At 39.5% G+C, this 15357-nt stretch overlaps 2 protein-coding genes across 6 annotated transcripts in view; both read right to left on the reverse strand.

The window, feature by feature from the left end:
• Positions 1-2955: 2955 nt before the first annotated feature.
• On the reverse strand, positions 2956-7456 carry LOC124045148 (alpha-tocopherol transfer protein-like). Of its 3 annotated transcripts, none has more exons than XM_046364392.1 (6): positions 7402-7456; positions 6557-6845; positions 6102-6283; positions 5297-5490; positions 5019-5129; positions 2956-4476 (listed from the first exon to the last, which is right to left on the reverse strand). In XM_046364392.1, exons 2-6 carry the CDS (start codon positions 6835-6837, stop codon positions 4192-4194), a joined length of 1053 nt encoding a protein of 350 aa, XP_046220348.1. In that variant the 5' UTR covers positions 6838-6845; positions 7402-7456; the 3' UTR covers positions 2956-4191. The 3 variants fall into 3 exon arrangements, with proteins under 3 accessions (XP_046220348.1, XP_046220346.1, XP_046220347.1); XM_046364390.1 differs by lacking the exon at positions 7402-7456 and adding an exon at positions 7190-7351; XM_046364391.1 differs by lacking the exon at positions 7402-7456 and adding an exon at positions 7121-7341.
• Positions 7457-8954: 1498 nt separating this feature from the next.
• The window catches only part of LOC124046038 (hepatocyte nuclear factor 4-alpha-like), a 30398-nt gene continuing 23995 nt past the window's right edge, over positions 8955-15357 (reverse strand). For 2 of the 3 annotated variants that reach the window (XM_046365984.1, XM_046365982.1), the window contains exons 2-10: positions 14593-14767; positions 14224-14348; positions 13485-13591; positions 12982-13137; positions 11557-11644; positions 11221-11373; positions 10786-11022; positions 10424-10546; positions 8955-9935 (exon numbers count right to left, since the gene is read on the reverse strand). In XM_046365984.1, the coding sequence (XP_046221940.1) occupies positions 9793-9935; positions 10424-10546; positions 10786-11022; positions 11221-11373; positions 11557-11644; positions 12982-13137; positions 13485-13591; positions 14224-14348; positions 14593-14767 (1307 nt within the window). In that variant the 3' untranslated portion in view covers positions 8955-9792. The remainder of the gene's footprint in view (positions 9936-10423; positions 10547-10785; positions 11023-11220; positions 11374-11556; positions 11645-12981; positions 13138-13484; positions 13592-14223; positions 14349-14592; positions 14768-15357) is intronic. The other variant, XM_046365983.1, reaches the window with a different exon arrangement.

Genomic DNA, 15357 nt, shown 5'->3' on the forward strand with positions numbered 1-15357 from the left:
AAAAAATTGAAGTTTGTGGAAATGTGAAGCTAATGTAAGAGAATATAACACATTAGATCTGGTTAAAGATAATATGAAGAAAATACTGTTTTTGTTTTTGCATCATCTTTGATGAGAGAAGGGCCATAATGTACTTTTCCAGGTTATGCACAATTGAGCTTTTGGCCATTAGATGGCAGCAGTGTATGTGCAAAGTTTTAGGCTGATTCATTGAACCATTGCATTTCTGTTCAAAATGTTGTATCAAGACTGCCCAAATGTGCCTAATTGGTTTATTAATACATTTTCAAGTTCATAACTGTGCACTCTCCTCAAACAATAGCATGGTATTCTTTCACTGTAATAGATACTGTTAACTGGGCAGTGCAGTTAGATTAACAAGACTTTAAGCTTTCTGCCCATATCAGATATGTCTATGTCCTGGGAAATGTTCTTGTTACTTACAACCTCATGCTAATCACATTAGCCTATGTTAGCTCAACCGTCCCACGTGGGGACACCAATCCCGTAGAGGTTTTAATATGCATTTGGAAGACCGGTCCATGTTCTAGTCTTCATATGCATACCCTAGGACATGGATCATCAACTAAATTAATTTCCAGGACAATTTTTACTTGGCCAGAACATAATTACAAATCATTTCTAGACTGCAAAATTGACCGCAGGAAGCCCATGCATATATAACATTGGACTAAAACATAATCATTTTAGACCTTGCTTACGTTTGTATATGATCACATATTATGTGTGGGAATACTTCGGAACCGATTCCCAAATTTAAAATCACTTGGAGCCGATTTGCTGGTGTTTTTAGTCTTTTATGTCTAACAATAAAATAAACACTTTTTTTGCTCAGAAAACTTGGGGGGCCAAATAAAATCCCCCTTGGGCCAAATTCGTCCTGTGGGCCGCTAGTTGGGGAACACTGCCCTAAGATCTCTATGTGCCAACCATCCTCTAGGCCTAATGGACATGTAAGGGTTTTGCAGAATACATAACATCTGCATTTGAAATTAGTTTATTAATCTTTTGATCAATATGTTTACTCTACAATATGAGGGAGGACATCTGCATTGCATTGCAGACATGCTTAGAAAAATACATGTTTTAGCTAATTACAATATAAAATTGTGCAATGTAACAATGACAAAATAAAATATTTTAAAAACACTTTGGCCTTTCATAAAATAATGAATAATAGGCCTATATATATATATATATATATATATATATATATATATATATATATATATCCAGTACCAGTCAAAAGTTTGGACACACCTACTCATTTAAGGGTTTTCCTTTATTTGTACTATTTTCTACATTGTAGAATAATAGTGAAGACATCAAAACAATGAAATAACACATATGGAATCATGTAGTAACCAAAAATTGTTAAACAAAACAAAATATATTTTATATTTGAGATTCTTCAAAGTAGCCACCCTTTGCCTTGATGACAGCTTTGCACATTCTTGGTGGCAATATAACCTAATCTATAAATGACCTGTGGTAATAATAAAATATTTGGCAAAAACTGACATATAGCTCCAGTGTTGCTGGATGGGGTCCCCTATAGAACTGGCTTCTGTACCCTGGGTTTGCAATTAAAACAAAACATTATGGGCTAGTTTTCAAATCACAGATTAGGCCTAGTTCTGTACTAATGGAGAATTTCCATTGAACATCCTTTTTAGTCTAGGACTAGGCTTAATCTGTGTGCAGGAAACCAGCCTGAAGTGTTGTCACTATTGGTATAATGCAAAGAAAACATAAAGCAGGTATCTGTCTGTAAATATGAAAATAATGATCTGTCTGTGGATTCAAACGTATCTAGAACAATGCATTAACTAGGCTGTTTCATGTAGATAAATGTCAGCTATGTTGACGTTAATATGTAATATTGTAGTTACTATTTTTGAACTATCCACTATCTACAATGCTAGTGGGTGAAATCAAATCAAGATGAACAAGAAAAAAACAACCTGGACTCAGGGGTAGATGTAAGATAGTAAACACAAATCTGTCTCCCCCCATTTAATATATTGGCTCCCAAGTGGTGCAGCGGTCTAAAGCACTGCATCTCAGTGCTAGAGGTGTCACTACAGACCCTGGTTCGATCCTAGGCTGTATCACAACCGGCCGTGATCGTGAGTCCCATAGGGCGGCGCACAATTGGCCCAGCTTCGTCCGGGTTAGGGGAGGGTTTGGTCGTCATTGTAAAATAAGAATTTATTCTTAACTGACTTGCCTAGTTAAATAAAAACAATTACAAAATATGTATGGTATGTATTAATTTGTGGATGTCCACAATCCATTTCTTATATGTTACAAATTGCAATTCGTGCAATGTCTTACAAGTTGGCGATACATATGATATGGCCCGTCTGGTGTTCAACCTTCCCAAGTTCTCTCACGTCACCCCGCTCCTCCGTTCTCTCCACTGGCTTCCAGTTGAAGCTCGCATCCGCTACAAGACCATGGTGCTTGCCTACGGAGCTGTGACGGGAACGGCACCTCAGTACCTCCAGGCTCTGATCAGGCCCTACACCCAAACAAGGGCACTGCGTTCATCCACCTCTGGCCTGCTCGCCTCCCTACCACTGAGGAAGTACAGCTCCCGCTCAGCCCAGTCAAAACTGTTCGCTGCCCTGGCCCCCCAATGGTGGAACAAACTCCCTCACGACGCCAGGACAGCGGAGTCAATCACCACCTTCCGGAGACACCTGAAACCCCACCTCTTTAAGGTATACCTAGGATAGGATAACTAATCCCTCTCACCCCACCCCCCCTAAGTTTTAGATGCACTATTGTTAAGTGACTGTCCCACTGGATGTCACAAGGTGAATGCACCAATTTGTAAGTCGCTCTGGATAAGAGCGTCTGCTAAATGACTTAAATGTAATGTAAATGTAATATGTTACGAATTCCATTTTTTTGTGGCTAACGTTAGCTAGGCTAGAGGTTAGGGTTAAGTTTAGGGGAATGGTTAGCTATCGAACATGCTAAGTAGTTGCAAAGTTGCTAAAGTTGTCTGTGATGTGGTTCGATACATGTAACCTTTGGGTTGCTAGACGTTTGCGTTATACGCCTACCCATCCTCCCCACTTTAGTTTTTGGCTTAAGTAACCTTCTGTCTTATGTAACCATACCAAATGTAACATATCATACTACTATAATTCTAGTGTCACAGATTTATGTTTACTATGTCACGTCCTTGAAGCCAGGCTGTATTAAATGATCAGGACTAGTAAAATGTGTCTTAATAAGAACGAATGCACATGTCATACTGTAGGCTAGGGCTCTCAGTAACTCAGACATTACAGGTCTTGAGTGGCTCAGTTAGTAAGAGCGTGACACCACCGATTGCAAGTTCATCACTGGTTTCAATTCCTGCAGGGATCACATACACATGCTAAAATTGTAGGCTATCCACTCATTGCACTGTAAGTTGCTTTGGATAAAAGTGGCAACCTTGCATGGTTACAAATTAAATCCCATTCATAACCCCTTGCACATCTATCATCATCGAAAATAGATTAAGGCAAAGTATGGATCCAGTAAGGCTACAACATGGTGTTTGAATACAACCATGCAGAGGAAGTCTAACAGGAACAGCCTCAGTACATGTATTCTGAGAAATTAAGGAGAAAGCGGAAGTGAGTGGCATTTTAAATGGGCACAGTTGATCGTCTTCCTCTATAGGAAATAAATGTAACACTGGAAATGGTTTGAAACCGATAGGCAGCTCCTATTAAGCATCTTTGCCAGAACCTGAAGCTGCCTTATGCTTGGCCATGTAGCAGGCCCTGAACTCGTAAAGCGTCTCCCATGTCCATATATTGTATTAATTATGATCTCAAAGGTAAAAACCAATCCTATATCAGCACACCTACTCTGAGACGCTTTTTGAATATGGGCCCAGACGACTATTTAGCTCCTCCTGTAGTGATTTCTACTAAATAACATTGAAAACTTGCCCCATGGGACCATGATAAAACATAGATAAATGTTTCAAAAGAAACAGTAGTGTTCTCATAGCCTAGTCCCAGATATAGTTGTGCTGTTTAACCAACTCCTATGGCCATTGTCACATAAAAGACTATAGGCGTTGGTAAGACAGCACAAACACATCTGGGACCAGGCTAGTGTCCTCACAGTAGTTAAACGAGAGAGAGGTGATGGTCAGTATCAGTAACAGTAGTAGAGCTGAGAGCGTAGACCCCTGAAGGTGTCATCATCCTGGGCAGCACCACCAGGCTGCTGCCCTTCATACAGCATGGAGTTTGGGAGAACTACGCCCTCTAGAGGATCTGGCTGGCAGAACTCCACTATAAACTCCTCCTCCGAGTCCAGTAATGTCTTCGACCAGGCTGACATGTCGAGGTGGCCGGCTACCCCACCATACTCCTCTGGCAGGACGGATCGAGGGATGTTGCGGTGCAGAGAGTGCAGGTCTGACCCATGGAGAACGTACTGTATGAAAAATAAAGGGAATTATGTTAAGCTGATGTGTCACAGAATCACAAAGGAGCATACAGTACTTAAAGTACTCCTGTTCATTTGATTAAGTTAATTCATCATGGCTTTTAATACATTTGAATTCACTTCAAATCATATCACTGTTAACCCCTGTATATAAAAATAAAATAAAGGAGAGCAGCACACTCTAGGAGCTCAGATGCAAAAAATGTTATGTCCAACGTTTCGACAGACACGCTGTCTTCATCAGGGTATAACCCCTGTATATAGCCGTGTTATTGTCTTTTGTTGTGTTACTTTTTAATTTGTATTTAATTTTTTTCTTTAGTTTATTTAGTAAATATTTCATTAACTCTATTTTCTTAAAACTGCAATGATGGTTAAGGGCTTGAAGTAAGCATTTCACGGTAAGGTTTACACCTGTTGTATTCAGCACATGTGACAAATAAAATGTGATTTTATAAAATTAAATCTGAATGCAGTGATCAAAATTCAAAAGGCTACTGTGTACAGAAAAAAAGGAAGATAAGACTCACCCTCTCTGCCATCTTCTCCTTCAAAAAAGGCTTGATTATTGCAAAGATCCCTTTGAAAATCCGGGGTTCATTTATGATGTTAACAGCCTTGATTCTTATTGGGAAGCTATCCTGAAATGCAACATTGAAATTCAAATCAATTTATATTATTTACAAAATACACAAGCCAAGAGTATCTTCCTTAAGGGTGTTTGATAAGATAAATATTTGAGATCTGATTTGAGTGTACTTTGATCTTGTTGTTATGGGTGATAATATCAGAACAGTAATAAGGTTACCTGAAGGATGCTGACAACCTTCTTGGCCAGGAATGGGCCCGGATTGGATGCCTGAGACAAGCCCACCCCAGTGTAGTCTGCTAAAATGACGATCCCATTAACCTGAGTCTCCTCTGGCTGAATCAGCTTCTCCAGAGTCAGGTAAATTGCCCGGATGTTGTCCTCAAATGGATAATCATTCGCTTTCCATTTTCCTGTTGTAAAATAATTTGTATTTAGTAACACCAAAGAAGGTCAAGCATAGGACAATTTTAATCTGTTATATCAAGGCTATTGGCAGACATGTTTTCAAGATTCCAATTTTTGTTTTTGCTGTATATGTTTATGAGCAGCTATTAGCTCCTATGTCATGCATTATAGTGTATTATAAACTGGGTTGTTCGAGCCCTGAATGCTGATGGGCTGACAGCCGTCATATATCAGACAGGATATCAATGGTATTACAAAACATTTATTTTTACTACTAATTACATTGGTAACCAGTTTATAATAGGAATAGGGCACCTCGGGGGTTTGTGGTATACAGCCACTCCGCTTTGCGTCGTGCCTAAGAACAGCCCTTAGCTGTGGTATATTGGCCCTATACCACACCACCCTGTGCCTTATTGTTTCATTATACATAGCCCATAGGGCATTGTAAATGATCCATTTCCATCCCCTATGGATTAAATAAAATGAGATTCTATTCTTCTATTCTTCTACGATGAGTATGTCCATATGAAGTGTTACCAAATAAAGATGAAAAAAAAATAGAGCCCTTCTTGGACATGGAAATACATTAGATAGTGCGAGCTAACACACTGACCAGGTCTGAGACAGAGGATGTAGCGTCCATTAGGGTCTGGATGGGGCAGGACAGTGAGGAAGCCCAGGTCTAACACATGTTTGATAGTGGAAGGTTTCAGGTCCTGGAAGACCTCAGGCCAGGCCCGCCGACTGGTATGGTAGTTAAGGAGAAGCTGCATGGCACGGTCATAGTCAAACTTCCTGGTGGTTGGACAAGGACATGGGACAGGACAACATTATGTTAGCTTCAAGATAGAACATCTTCAATAAGAAGAAACCAGGGCCCATATTCATAAACAGAATTAGAGTATGAGTACTGATCTAGGATCAGTTTTGACTTTCAAATCATAATTACATAATTATATGGACCGGGGGCCTGATCAGAACAGAACAGATCAGAACTCCTACTCTGAGACGCTTAGGGACAGTTACCCAGAGAATTGTGGCTAGGTACTGTAATACATCATGACATACCTGGCCCGTAGGAAGCGCAGGAGGAAGGCATCGTCCAGCCTGGTCCGGAGGTTAGGCTGCTCCTTCAGCACCATGTCCCTAAGGGCCTGCACGTCTCTCAGCCTCCACTCGGGCTTCTCCTGTAGCTCCTCCCGGGCTTTGGCTACCAGCTCAGGGGTCAGAGTGCAGGAGTAGATGGGTGGCGGAGGGCCGGGGAACCTGTAACCAGCCGCTGGTGGTTCCAGAGCAGGAGGAGACCCAAGATCAATGTGCCTCATAGGTGCACTTTCCTCAGACATCATTTTGGCCACTAAAATATAAACAAATACTAAATACATGTCTGGATAAAACAACACAGCAGAAATATTCGTGGTACAAGAAAACCTGGACAGTAGAACCACATGAGAAATACCACAATTACCACAGGACATCTCTAAGGTTGTTATCAGCAATTAGTCATACACGGTAGCCACAAAATTGTGTGTATTCTCTAGTCTAGCCTACAGCAGTGGCCTAAACAACATAAATGTCACGACAATATCTTGAAAACACTGTATTGTAAACACTATCCTGCATTTCCCATACATTCTGCTTTTGACCGCGCTGCACTCGAGAAGCTGTGCTTGCAAGCCACTGCGGATTCTGAATACCAACCAGTATGACGATGTTTTTTTTTGTATTTTCAGAGTCAAAAGTGTCCTCCAGACGAATGCTTAGTAAATCAAAACAGAAGCTGCCCACAACAAACCAACATTTCTGGGTTTCCACTAGTTACCACAGCCACAGACAAAATTGGCTGTATCGTAAAAATGAATTAAAACAAAATTTGCATTTTGGTCTTAACTTAAGGTCAGGGTTAGGCATACCGTTATCAGTGTGGTTACTGTTAGGGTAAGGTTTAAAATCACATTTTGAGAAGGTAAATTGTAGAAATGGGCGGGGTTTAAAACTTTGTGGCTGTAATAACTTGTGACGACCTTCTTTCTGGCGCAATCCGCGGCGAGTTCCGGGTGGCGCGAGATTCTTTCTCTCTTTGGTTACTCTGAAGCATGTGATGAGCTGCGTCATTCAGTACTTGCTATAGTACATTTTAAAAACAAATCATCATCAAAATTATACATCACCCCCTAAATAGGCTATTAATGAATTGTGTTGGCTTTAGTTTTTTTATTCGGATACATATTTATACAGAGGAAATTTAAATAAATGTATGCACTTTATATTTAATCATCATCAGAATAAAATGGTTAACCTAGGCCTTCTATAATGTGAAGTATAGTCCATGCGCGTGATATGCACCTGATAATGGGCAGGTTTTCTGCGGTCATTAGATCCGATAGATGGCGCAATTGCACCACAAACGTTGGTTGATTGGCCTAGAGACTGAGCAGGCCTAGAGACTGAGCAAATTGGATTGAACGCTTGCGTTACAGTTGTCCCATTTTGGCTTCAATTGACAGGTCATAGAAATTCTAAATAGACAATAGCCTTTTATATTGCATTGTCGCTGCTACACGCTCCTAAACATGCCTGTAAGACCACACTACTCCACACACTGGACCGCAATGAACTGGTAAAATATTTTATTTCACTACACTTGTTAAACAAAACTCGATGTTGGCCTATTGCTGTAACGAGAAATGGAGGGAAGGTGACAGAGATAACCAATAGAGCCTGGAAGAAATGGGTGCACCAACAAACACAAACATGTAAATGCCTTGTCTTGAACCTATCGATGAAGATATTACTGACTTTTTCTTTAGCTTACTCAAGTAGAAAAATAATCTATGAGAAGCTTTATTTCACAGCTATCTGCAATTACTTTATGACATGTTATCAGCCTGAAGAAACACCCCGTGTACTATTTATCCTGACCATGCACTGCCACGTATGCCACGGCTTTTCATTCGTCAGAGACTAAAACAGCCGACAATCAATTCAAGCTGGTTTTGAAATGTCACTTTAATTCTTTAGCCAGGGTTAACCCGTCCTCGATAAAGAAACATTGAACATCATTATGGTCATTGACCATTATCCATATCATAATACCATGCTAATAATAATTGAGAAATACACATCTTGAGGATTGTAGGCTATCTTCAATACCATAGCTTAGTAATAACTAAGAACAGTAAAATGAAGATAACAAATCATCTAGTTTTCTCATTCACTTAACTTGTTGTACAATATTGACTTTGCCAGACAAATGTGTGATAGATATAGGGTGACAGGAGGAGACCTCTGAAATAATGTAGCAAATTATTTTTTTCCTTCTGACATAAAATCAGGGTTTATTAACAGTGGATAGGCTATGCCTTCTACATTTTTAATTGAGATGGTATTGGTCTCATACCATATAAATAAAGGTTCCATTAAGTACTTGTATTGTGTCATTTAAATAAGGGGCAGTGCAAAGTGATTTAAAAATAAACATGGACATTTTATTAATCTTCACATTGTAAGGTGAACCATATTGCCCATCTTTCCAGTGTAAGGCAGTATTGAATGAAAGGCACAGTTTATTCTGTAATTTAGTAGTTATAATACCATGACACAAAAGGATTCTATAGTCAAACAAAATACACTAACATGGTCTTTACAGTAAAACTGCAAATATTTTGTTATATCTAAACACCAATGCTATGCATTTATTTCAAATGGGAAAACATTGTGAGTTCCTCAACCTGTGATTGTCTTTAAGCTTTTATGAGGTGGCTCCACAGAAAGTGTACAGCATTAAATGGACTGAGCTGTTTTAATTCAAACATTTAAGCACGTTACTACAGAACTAAATAGCAATGTTTTAGAACATATAGACAGGGACATATTAAACCATATTAGACAGGGACATGTTTCAATGAAACACAAATCTGTCATACGGCAAGTTGAATAGAACTTGAAAAAGTAAAAAATAATAATAATTCTGAACCAATTGACTACCTATTATATAGCTATGTCTGTCACATTATTACATTATTTAAAAACATGACAATGTCATTTCTCATCTCTTGTCTGCTTGATACTACATTGTACATGTAATAATATTATTGGGCTTATGTACCTCTGGTGGGGGTCAGTTGACTAATGCATCCCAACTGTACAGTACACTCCTGAGATTTGTTGAGAATAAGTGTTTCTCACATATGAATTGTTTTTCATCTATATACTGAGTATGTATAAAGAAATAAGAGATACTAGCGAAGATTATGAAATTGTGAATGCTTTGTTGGATGGGGTTTGTGGGGTCCAATTCTGTGTTAGATGGCTTCTTGTTTGGTGATGGTTGGCTGCGGGACAGAGCTAGTTTGCTTGGGCACGGTGGCTATAACCCCTTGAGCCATCTTATAGTGTTCTGAACTGGAGGCTGTGGGAGGAGAGGGAATTGGAGTTTCAGGAGTGGCTGCAACAAACCAGAAAGAATCAGTTAGTGGAGGAATAACACTGAACTACGCAGTCAGTTAGGTACACAGCAAAGCAGCATATTTACCTTGTGGCATGACATTACTTGGAAAGAAAACTCTTTTTTTTCAGACAAGGAATAAGCACTTTTGTGAAATTTCTGAGGGCATTAAAAATGTTTTTAAAAAATAACAGACGTTTTCTTTGACAAAGTAAGCCTGATTAGTCTCTCTGAAGAATTTAGTGGATTATTCTGCCAAGCTTGTTTGTCCTTCCAACTACCTGACTGTTGCAAATGGGAGTGGATTGATGCCACTGAGCCCATCGTTGGTTGAGAATCACAGGCATTTTTAGGTACATTTTGTGGTCGGTGTCCCAGGCACAACTTTCAGTGCTTTTGAATCCAGGACTAGGCTTAATCTGTTTTTGGGGAACCTGCCCTCAGAGCTGGACATTTAAAGTCGGGCATATGTGGTTATTGATACTCACACATTTGGACGTTATGGATGGGAGTAGCCATGTTGCTGGCCACAATGACATTGTTGCTGAGGTGTTCCTGAACCAGATGTGGATGCAGAGAGTGAGGTGTGTGAGTTGTCTCGTTAGCAGAACCTGAGGGAAACCACAAAACATGCAAAAATCACACAAACAGTTAGTTTCCTCATTCACTGTGACACTGTCCATTGGTAGTACAGTATGATAACTAACTAGCATGTTATCCTATTGAAGAGTGTACACTTCTTTAGACAATAGAACTCCTGGAAACTAGTTTGTACTCAATTCTTTTGGCATTACTTTTGGCCATAGATTTAGAATGGTTGTTTCTCAGTAACAATATCAAGACGGCTAACCTCCTAAGAGCATCTCTTGGAGCAGGTTGTCAATCTTGGCCATCCCAAATAGCTTGACAAACTGTATCTGTTCGATCATCTGCCAGGTGATGCTCTGTAGTGTGGGCAGCAGCAGGAGCAGTTCTCCAAAGCGCCCCCGGGAGTCATACTGCCGGTCGTTGATGTAGTCCTCTAGGCTGACCTGAATCTGGTAACGCATCCGCTTGATCTTACTGGGGTCACTCAGACCTTTGGCATCTGGAGCAGGAGAGAGTAGGTGTTTGGTCAATAGCTTGGTCACTCACTGCCTGGTCATATTGCTCGTAGAACAACCATTTCTAGTCAATAGTTTTGTTACTCACGGGTAAAATCATTTTTTATTTTTAAACACAAAAGTTACTGCCCTCGAAGGATAGTCTGTTTATTTTAAAAGTGATGTTGTGTTTCATGTAGTACCTGGATCGAAGAAAACAATGGCTTTCAAACAAGCATATTCATTGTCGTCTATCTGGTGCTCCTGGAAGGACAGCACTAGCTCGTCCAGAATCCTAACTGCTACCCGGATCACTTCCAACTCGGGGCAGTTCCGGGGAATAATGTGGTCATTTCCTATAAAGAACAGAAAAAAATAACTGTCTTGTAGGGTAGGATCACTATTATTACTATTATTACTAGTATCACTATTATCACTAGTATCATATTATTGCTATCATAAACTATTCTGACAATTATAACTAGTCTGTTATATGACATATGTGATGTACTGTAGCTAAGATGTTATCTTGACTTTACCTAATAGCAGGAGGTCCTTGTACAACATAGACCTCTTTGCAACTCCAAGCAGAAGATGCTCTCCAGCATGAGCTCGTAGCAATGCCACCTGAAACAAAGTAAAGTCATTTCATTATTAGCTTTAACCTTGAAACTGTCTTGCAGCAAAACACCTCTTACCAGCATACATGCTAGTCTCCATGTTAACTGTCTTTTCTATGAAACCATGTATTTGATAAGACATGGGAAATATTCAGGGTTGGGGAGTAACTTATTACATGTCATCTGATTACAAAATAGCTTACTGTAATCAATTGTTACCAGCAACAATATTGTAATCAGATGACAAATACTTTTAAAAAACTAGATTACTTATTGGATTACTTTTAAATTCAGAAAGGATGTTTGTCGAAAAAAATACATTATGTTTTCTCAATTACATTGAATTCAGCATTGAAAAATGTTTTAGTTTGTTCCACCTGAGCGAGTCCACTATGAAGACACACCAAATGCGTTTGATTTATTTGAGATTTTTTATTGAACCAGCAGGGAGTCATACAGAAGAGCCCTGTAATTATGTTTAGGAAGAATATTTTCACAGTTTGATGGATCCTTTTTGTCTTCTTGTAATGCCTCTTAAGGGGAAAGTAATCAAAAGTAACTAAAAGTAATCAGATGACGTTGCTGATTACAATTTTGGACACATAACTAGTACATGTAAAGGATTACATTTAGAAAGTAACCTACCCAACCCTGGAAATATTATACCTCTTATGCCACTTATACCTAACCATTAAACAAGGAATCTTTCCCACCACCTTTTAGGTCACTGAAGAGCTGACCAGAGTCAAGTAAGTGTGTGAAGATACACCTGTTGGATCCCTCACTAATTCAATTTCAGCAAATAAGTTACCAAGCCCTGGTCATCACAGTGTTAATGATTCTGGAATGGTTCTGAGCACGGATAGAACTTTCAAACCAGCTCATCATATTCTAACTGGTGATTCAAATACATTAACCCCTTCTTTGAATTCAGAGGTCTTTAAAAACAGCAGCAGCACTCCCTCCTCAAGATGCTGATTGGAGAGATGTATATTCCCTGGACACATAGCTTTAAGTTGTTCTTTTTAGGAATGACAATAATACTCCAACATCATTTAAAAAAAAAATCCCAGCCCCCGTCCCCAAAGGAGGCCTTTTGCTTCTTGCTAAGCCTCCATTGTAAATATAACTGTTGTGCTTAATTGACTTGCCTGGTTAAATATAAGTTTAATAAAATACTTGAATTATCTATCAGACTGGTTTCCTGCCCTATATTGCAGGCTTTTTAGTCCAAGACAAAATGGCCCATAAAGTGCAATACCCCAGAATAAGAGTAGTATGGTTTAGTCCAACCTAGTTTAGTCCAGTCCACTAGACACTGTAAAGTCTAGTGCAATGTCTTACCTGGTCATCCAGAGGCAGATCACAGAAGGCAGGGATGTACTTGGCCCATTCCACCAGCACCAGCAGCTGCTGTTTCATTGATTCACACACATCTGTGATGGTCGCTATCTTTTTCGTCCTGATGTCACCATTCAGTATGGGCCCAGGTGAGGATATCTACACACACACACACACACACACACACACACACACACACACACACACACACACACACACACACACACACACACACACACACACACACACACACACACACACACACACACACACACACACACACACACACACACACACACACACACAATAATAAATTTGCATTTGCTCTTATGACTTACAAATTGTACCTATTCATAGACAAGTTATCAACATCACTTATTTAACCAAAATAAATTCAATTCCATTCCTTTCAATACAATTTTTTTTACCCATTCTGGGGCAATTTAAAATGACTTTAAAATGCTTACAATGATTTCGATTGAAATAGCCATATCCATGGGCCTTACCTGTCTTGAGAGTACATCTGCCTGGATGAGTGCATTGATAGATGGTAAACTGCTGTCTTCATAGCTAGATCTTCTGGTGCTGATTCTGTCTCTTTCGTTCTGTACAGCTGAGAAACAAACAAACCATAGCTATCAGGAGAGAATAGATCCTTGATTGTCTATTATTCACCAGAAACTGTTCAGACAAAGCACTCCCCATACTGTCATTCTGACTCAACTTGACAAACCTTCAAAGTCATACAACTCAAATGTGCCATTCTTTTCATAATAAATGGTGCATACACTATTATCTGACACTCATTAACAATTATTATGGGGATATTATCATTGACTTTAGAGGGAGACAAAAGTCTCCCAAGGTTGATGTGTTTATCAGTATGTGTGGCTATAATTCCCCCACAGAACTGTTTGCTCAGCATAAGCTGGTCATAGACTTTAGTGCATCATGGAGTCAACATTAACAAAGTGCTGGTCTCCTGGCTCTTGCAACATACCTCATACCTCAGTCCCAATGGCTCTGCTTGGCTCTACAATGTTACGATAGGGACTGGCTGATAAAAATGGGACGTTCTAGTTCTAGGATATCCTTTATCAGAGATTTTGAAATAATAACTGCTAGTTTCATCACGTTCTTGTACAAAAAAAGTAGAGACTGAGCATAACACGTACTACCACAATATGACCACATAGGCCTCAATCATCTCAATCATTTTTTCAATCTTTCACTCTTGTAAATTACCATTTGAATGAAGTTGAATGAATTGTATACCTTCTTTTTTCATGCCAGCTCGAAAGCATTTCTTCAATCGACAGTATCTGCATTGATTCCTTTTGTCTTTGTCCACAATGCACTGTCTGTTGAACCTGGAGAAGGAAGTTAGAAAGAACGCTTTAGATGAATTGTGTTGCAGTAGAGAGAGCGCTGTTGTTGAATATGCCAGCGTCATTATTGCAACCGTCTGTTTTAGTCATTCTTTCGTTGTTATCTCTGGCTCTAAAGGCATCAATCAGCAATTGCAACTTTGTCATTATTCTTGCAAAATGGACCGGAATACGGTGGCTCTGTTGTTTGCCCTTGCGTATAATGTACTATAAGCCTGATCCTCACCTGCATGAGTACATGTGATTTTTGCGAACACTCCGGCGGAAAAAACCTTTGCAGCCGTCACAGCTGGAGGCCCCGTAGTGCTTTCCCGTGGCCCTGTCCCCACATATGGCACACAGGGCGACCACACCGAGGTGGTTGGCTGTGTTCATGTTGGCACTCTCAGCCGGTGAGGAGTCTGAAACAACAGACAGAGCGATATTGTGGGTGCTAGACTATGTAAAGCATTTTGAGCTGTGGAAAAGTGCTATATCAATCCAGTCTTCCTCTTAACGTCAGGAGGTCTTTGGGTCATCAATGTTTGACTTAGGGAAGAGGATATGTATGTGTGCAGTGGGATAAGTAGTTACTAGACATTTTTGATGACTGAATGAAATCATTCACAGCTTGGAACTTTTTGGAAGTTAGCCTTTTAGTATAGGGATGGATGGTGTGGAGTGACTAGTTGAAAAGAGTTAGAAAGGAAATGTTATGTGATGCTGAAATATTTGTTATTTTTAGCAGAATGTGAAAAAGTCATGTTCGACTCTTAGCTCTCTCTCAGTAATTGGTCAATATAATGACATAATATTATATTCAGTCATTAACTTAACATATTTTCAAAGCAAGCAGATACTTTGATTAGTTTAATTTAAAAGGTGAGAACACCCGGCATCAAATGATTGCATTATGATCAGTGTCATTGCTTGTTAATCAAATGGGCTAATAGGACTATCATCAGGCTACGGTCTATTACAGTAGTATTTACTGTCTATCTGAGTAGTAGCT

Source organism: Oncorhynchus gorbuscha, linkage group LG10, assembly GCF_021184085.1.
Source record: "Oncorhynchus gorbuscha isolate QuinsamMale2020 ecotype Even-year linkage group LG10, OgorEven_v1.0, whole genome shotgun sequence".
Taxonomy (NCBI): domain Eukaryota; kingdom Metazoa; phylum Chordata; class Actinopteri; order Salmoniformes; family Salmonidae; genus Oncorhynchus; species Oncorhynchus gorbuscha.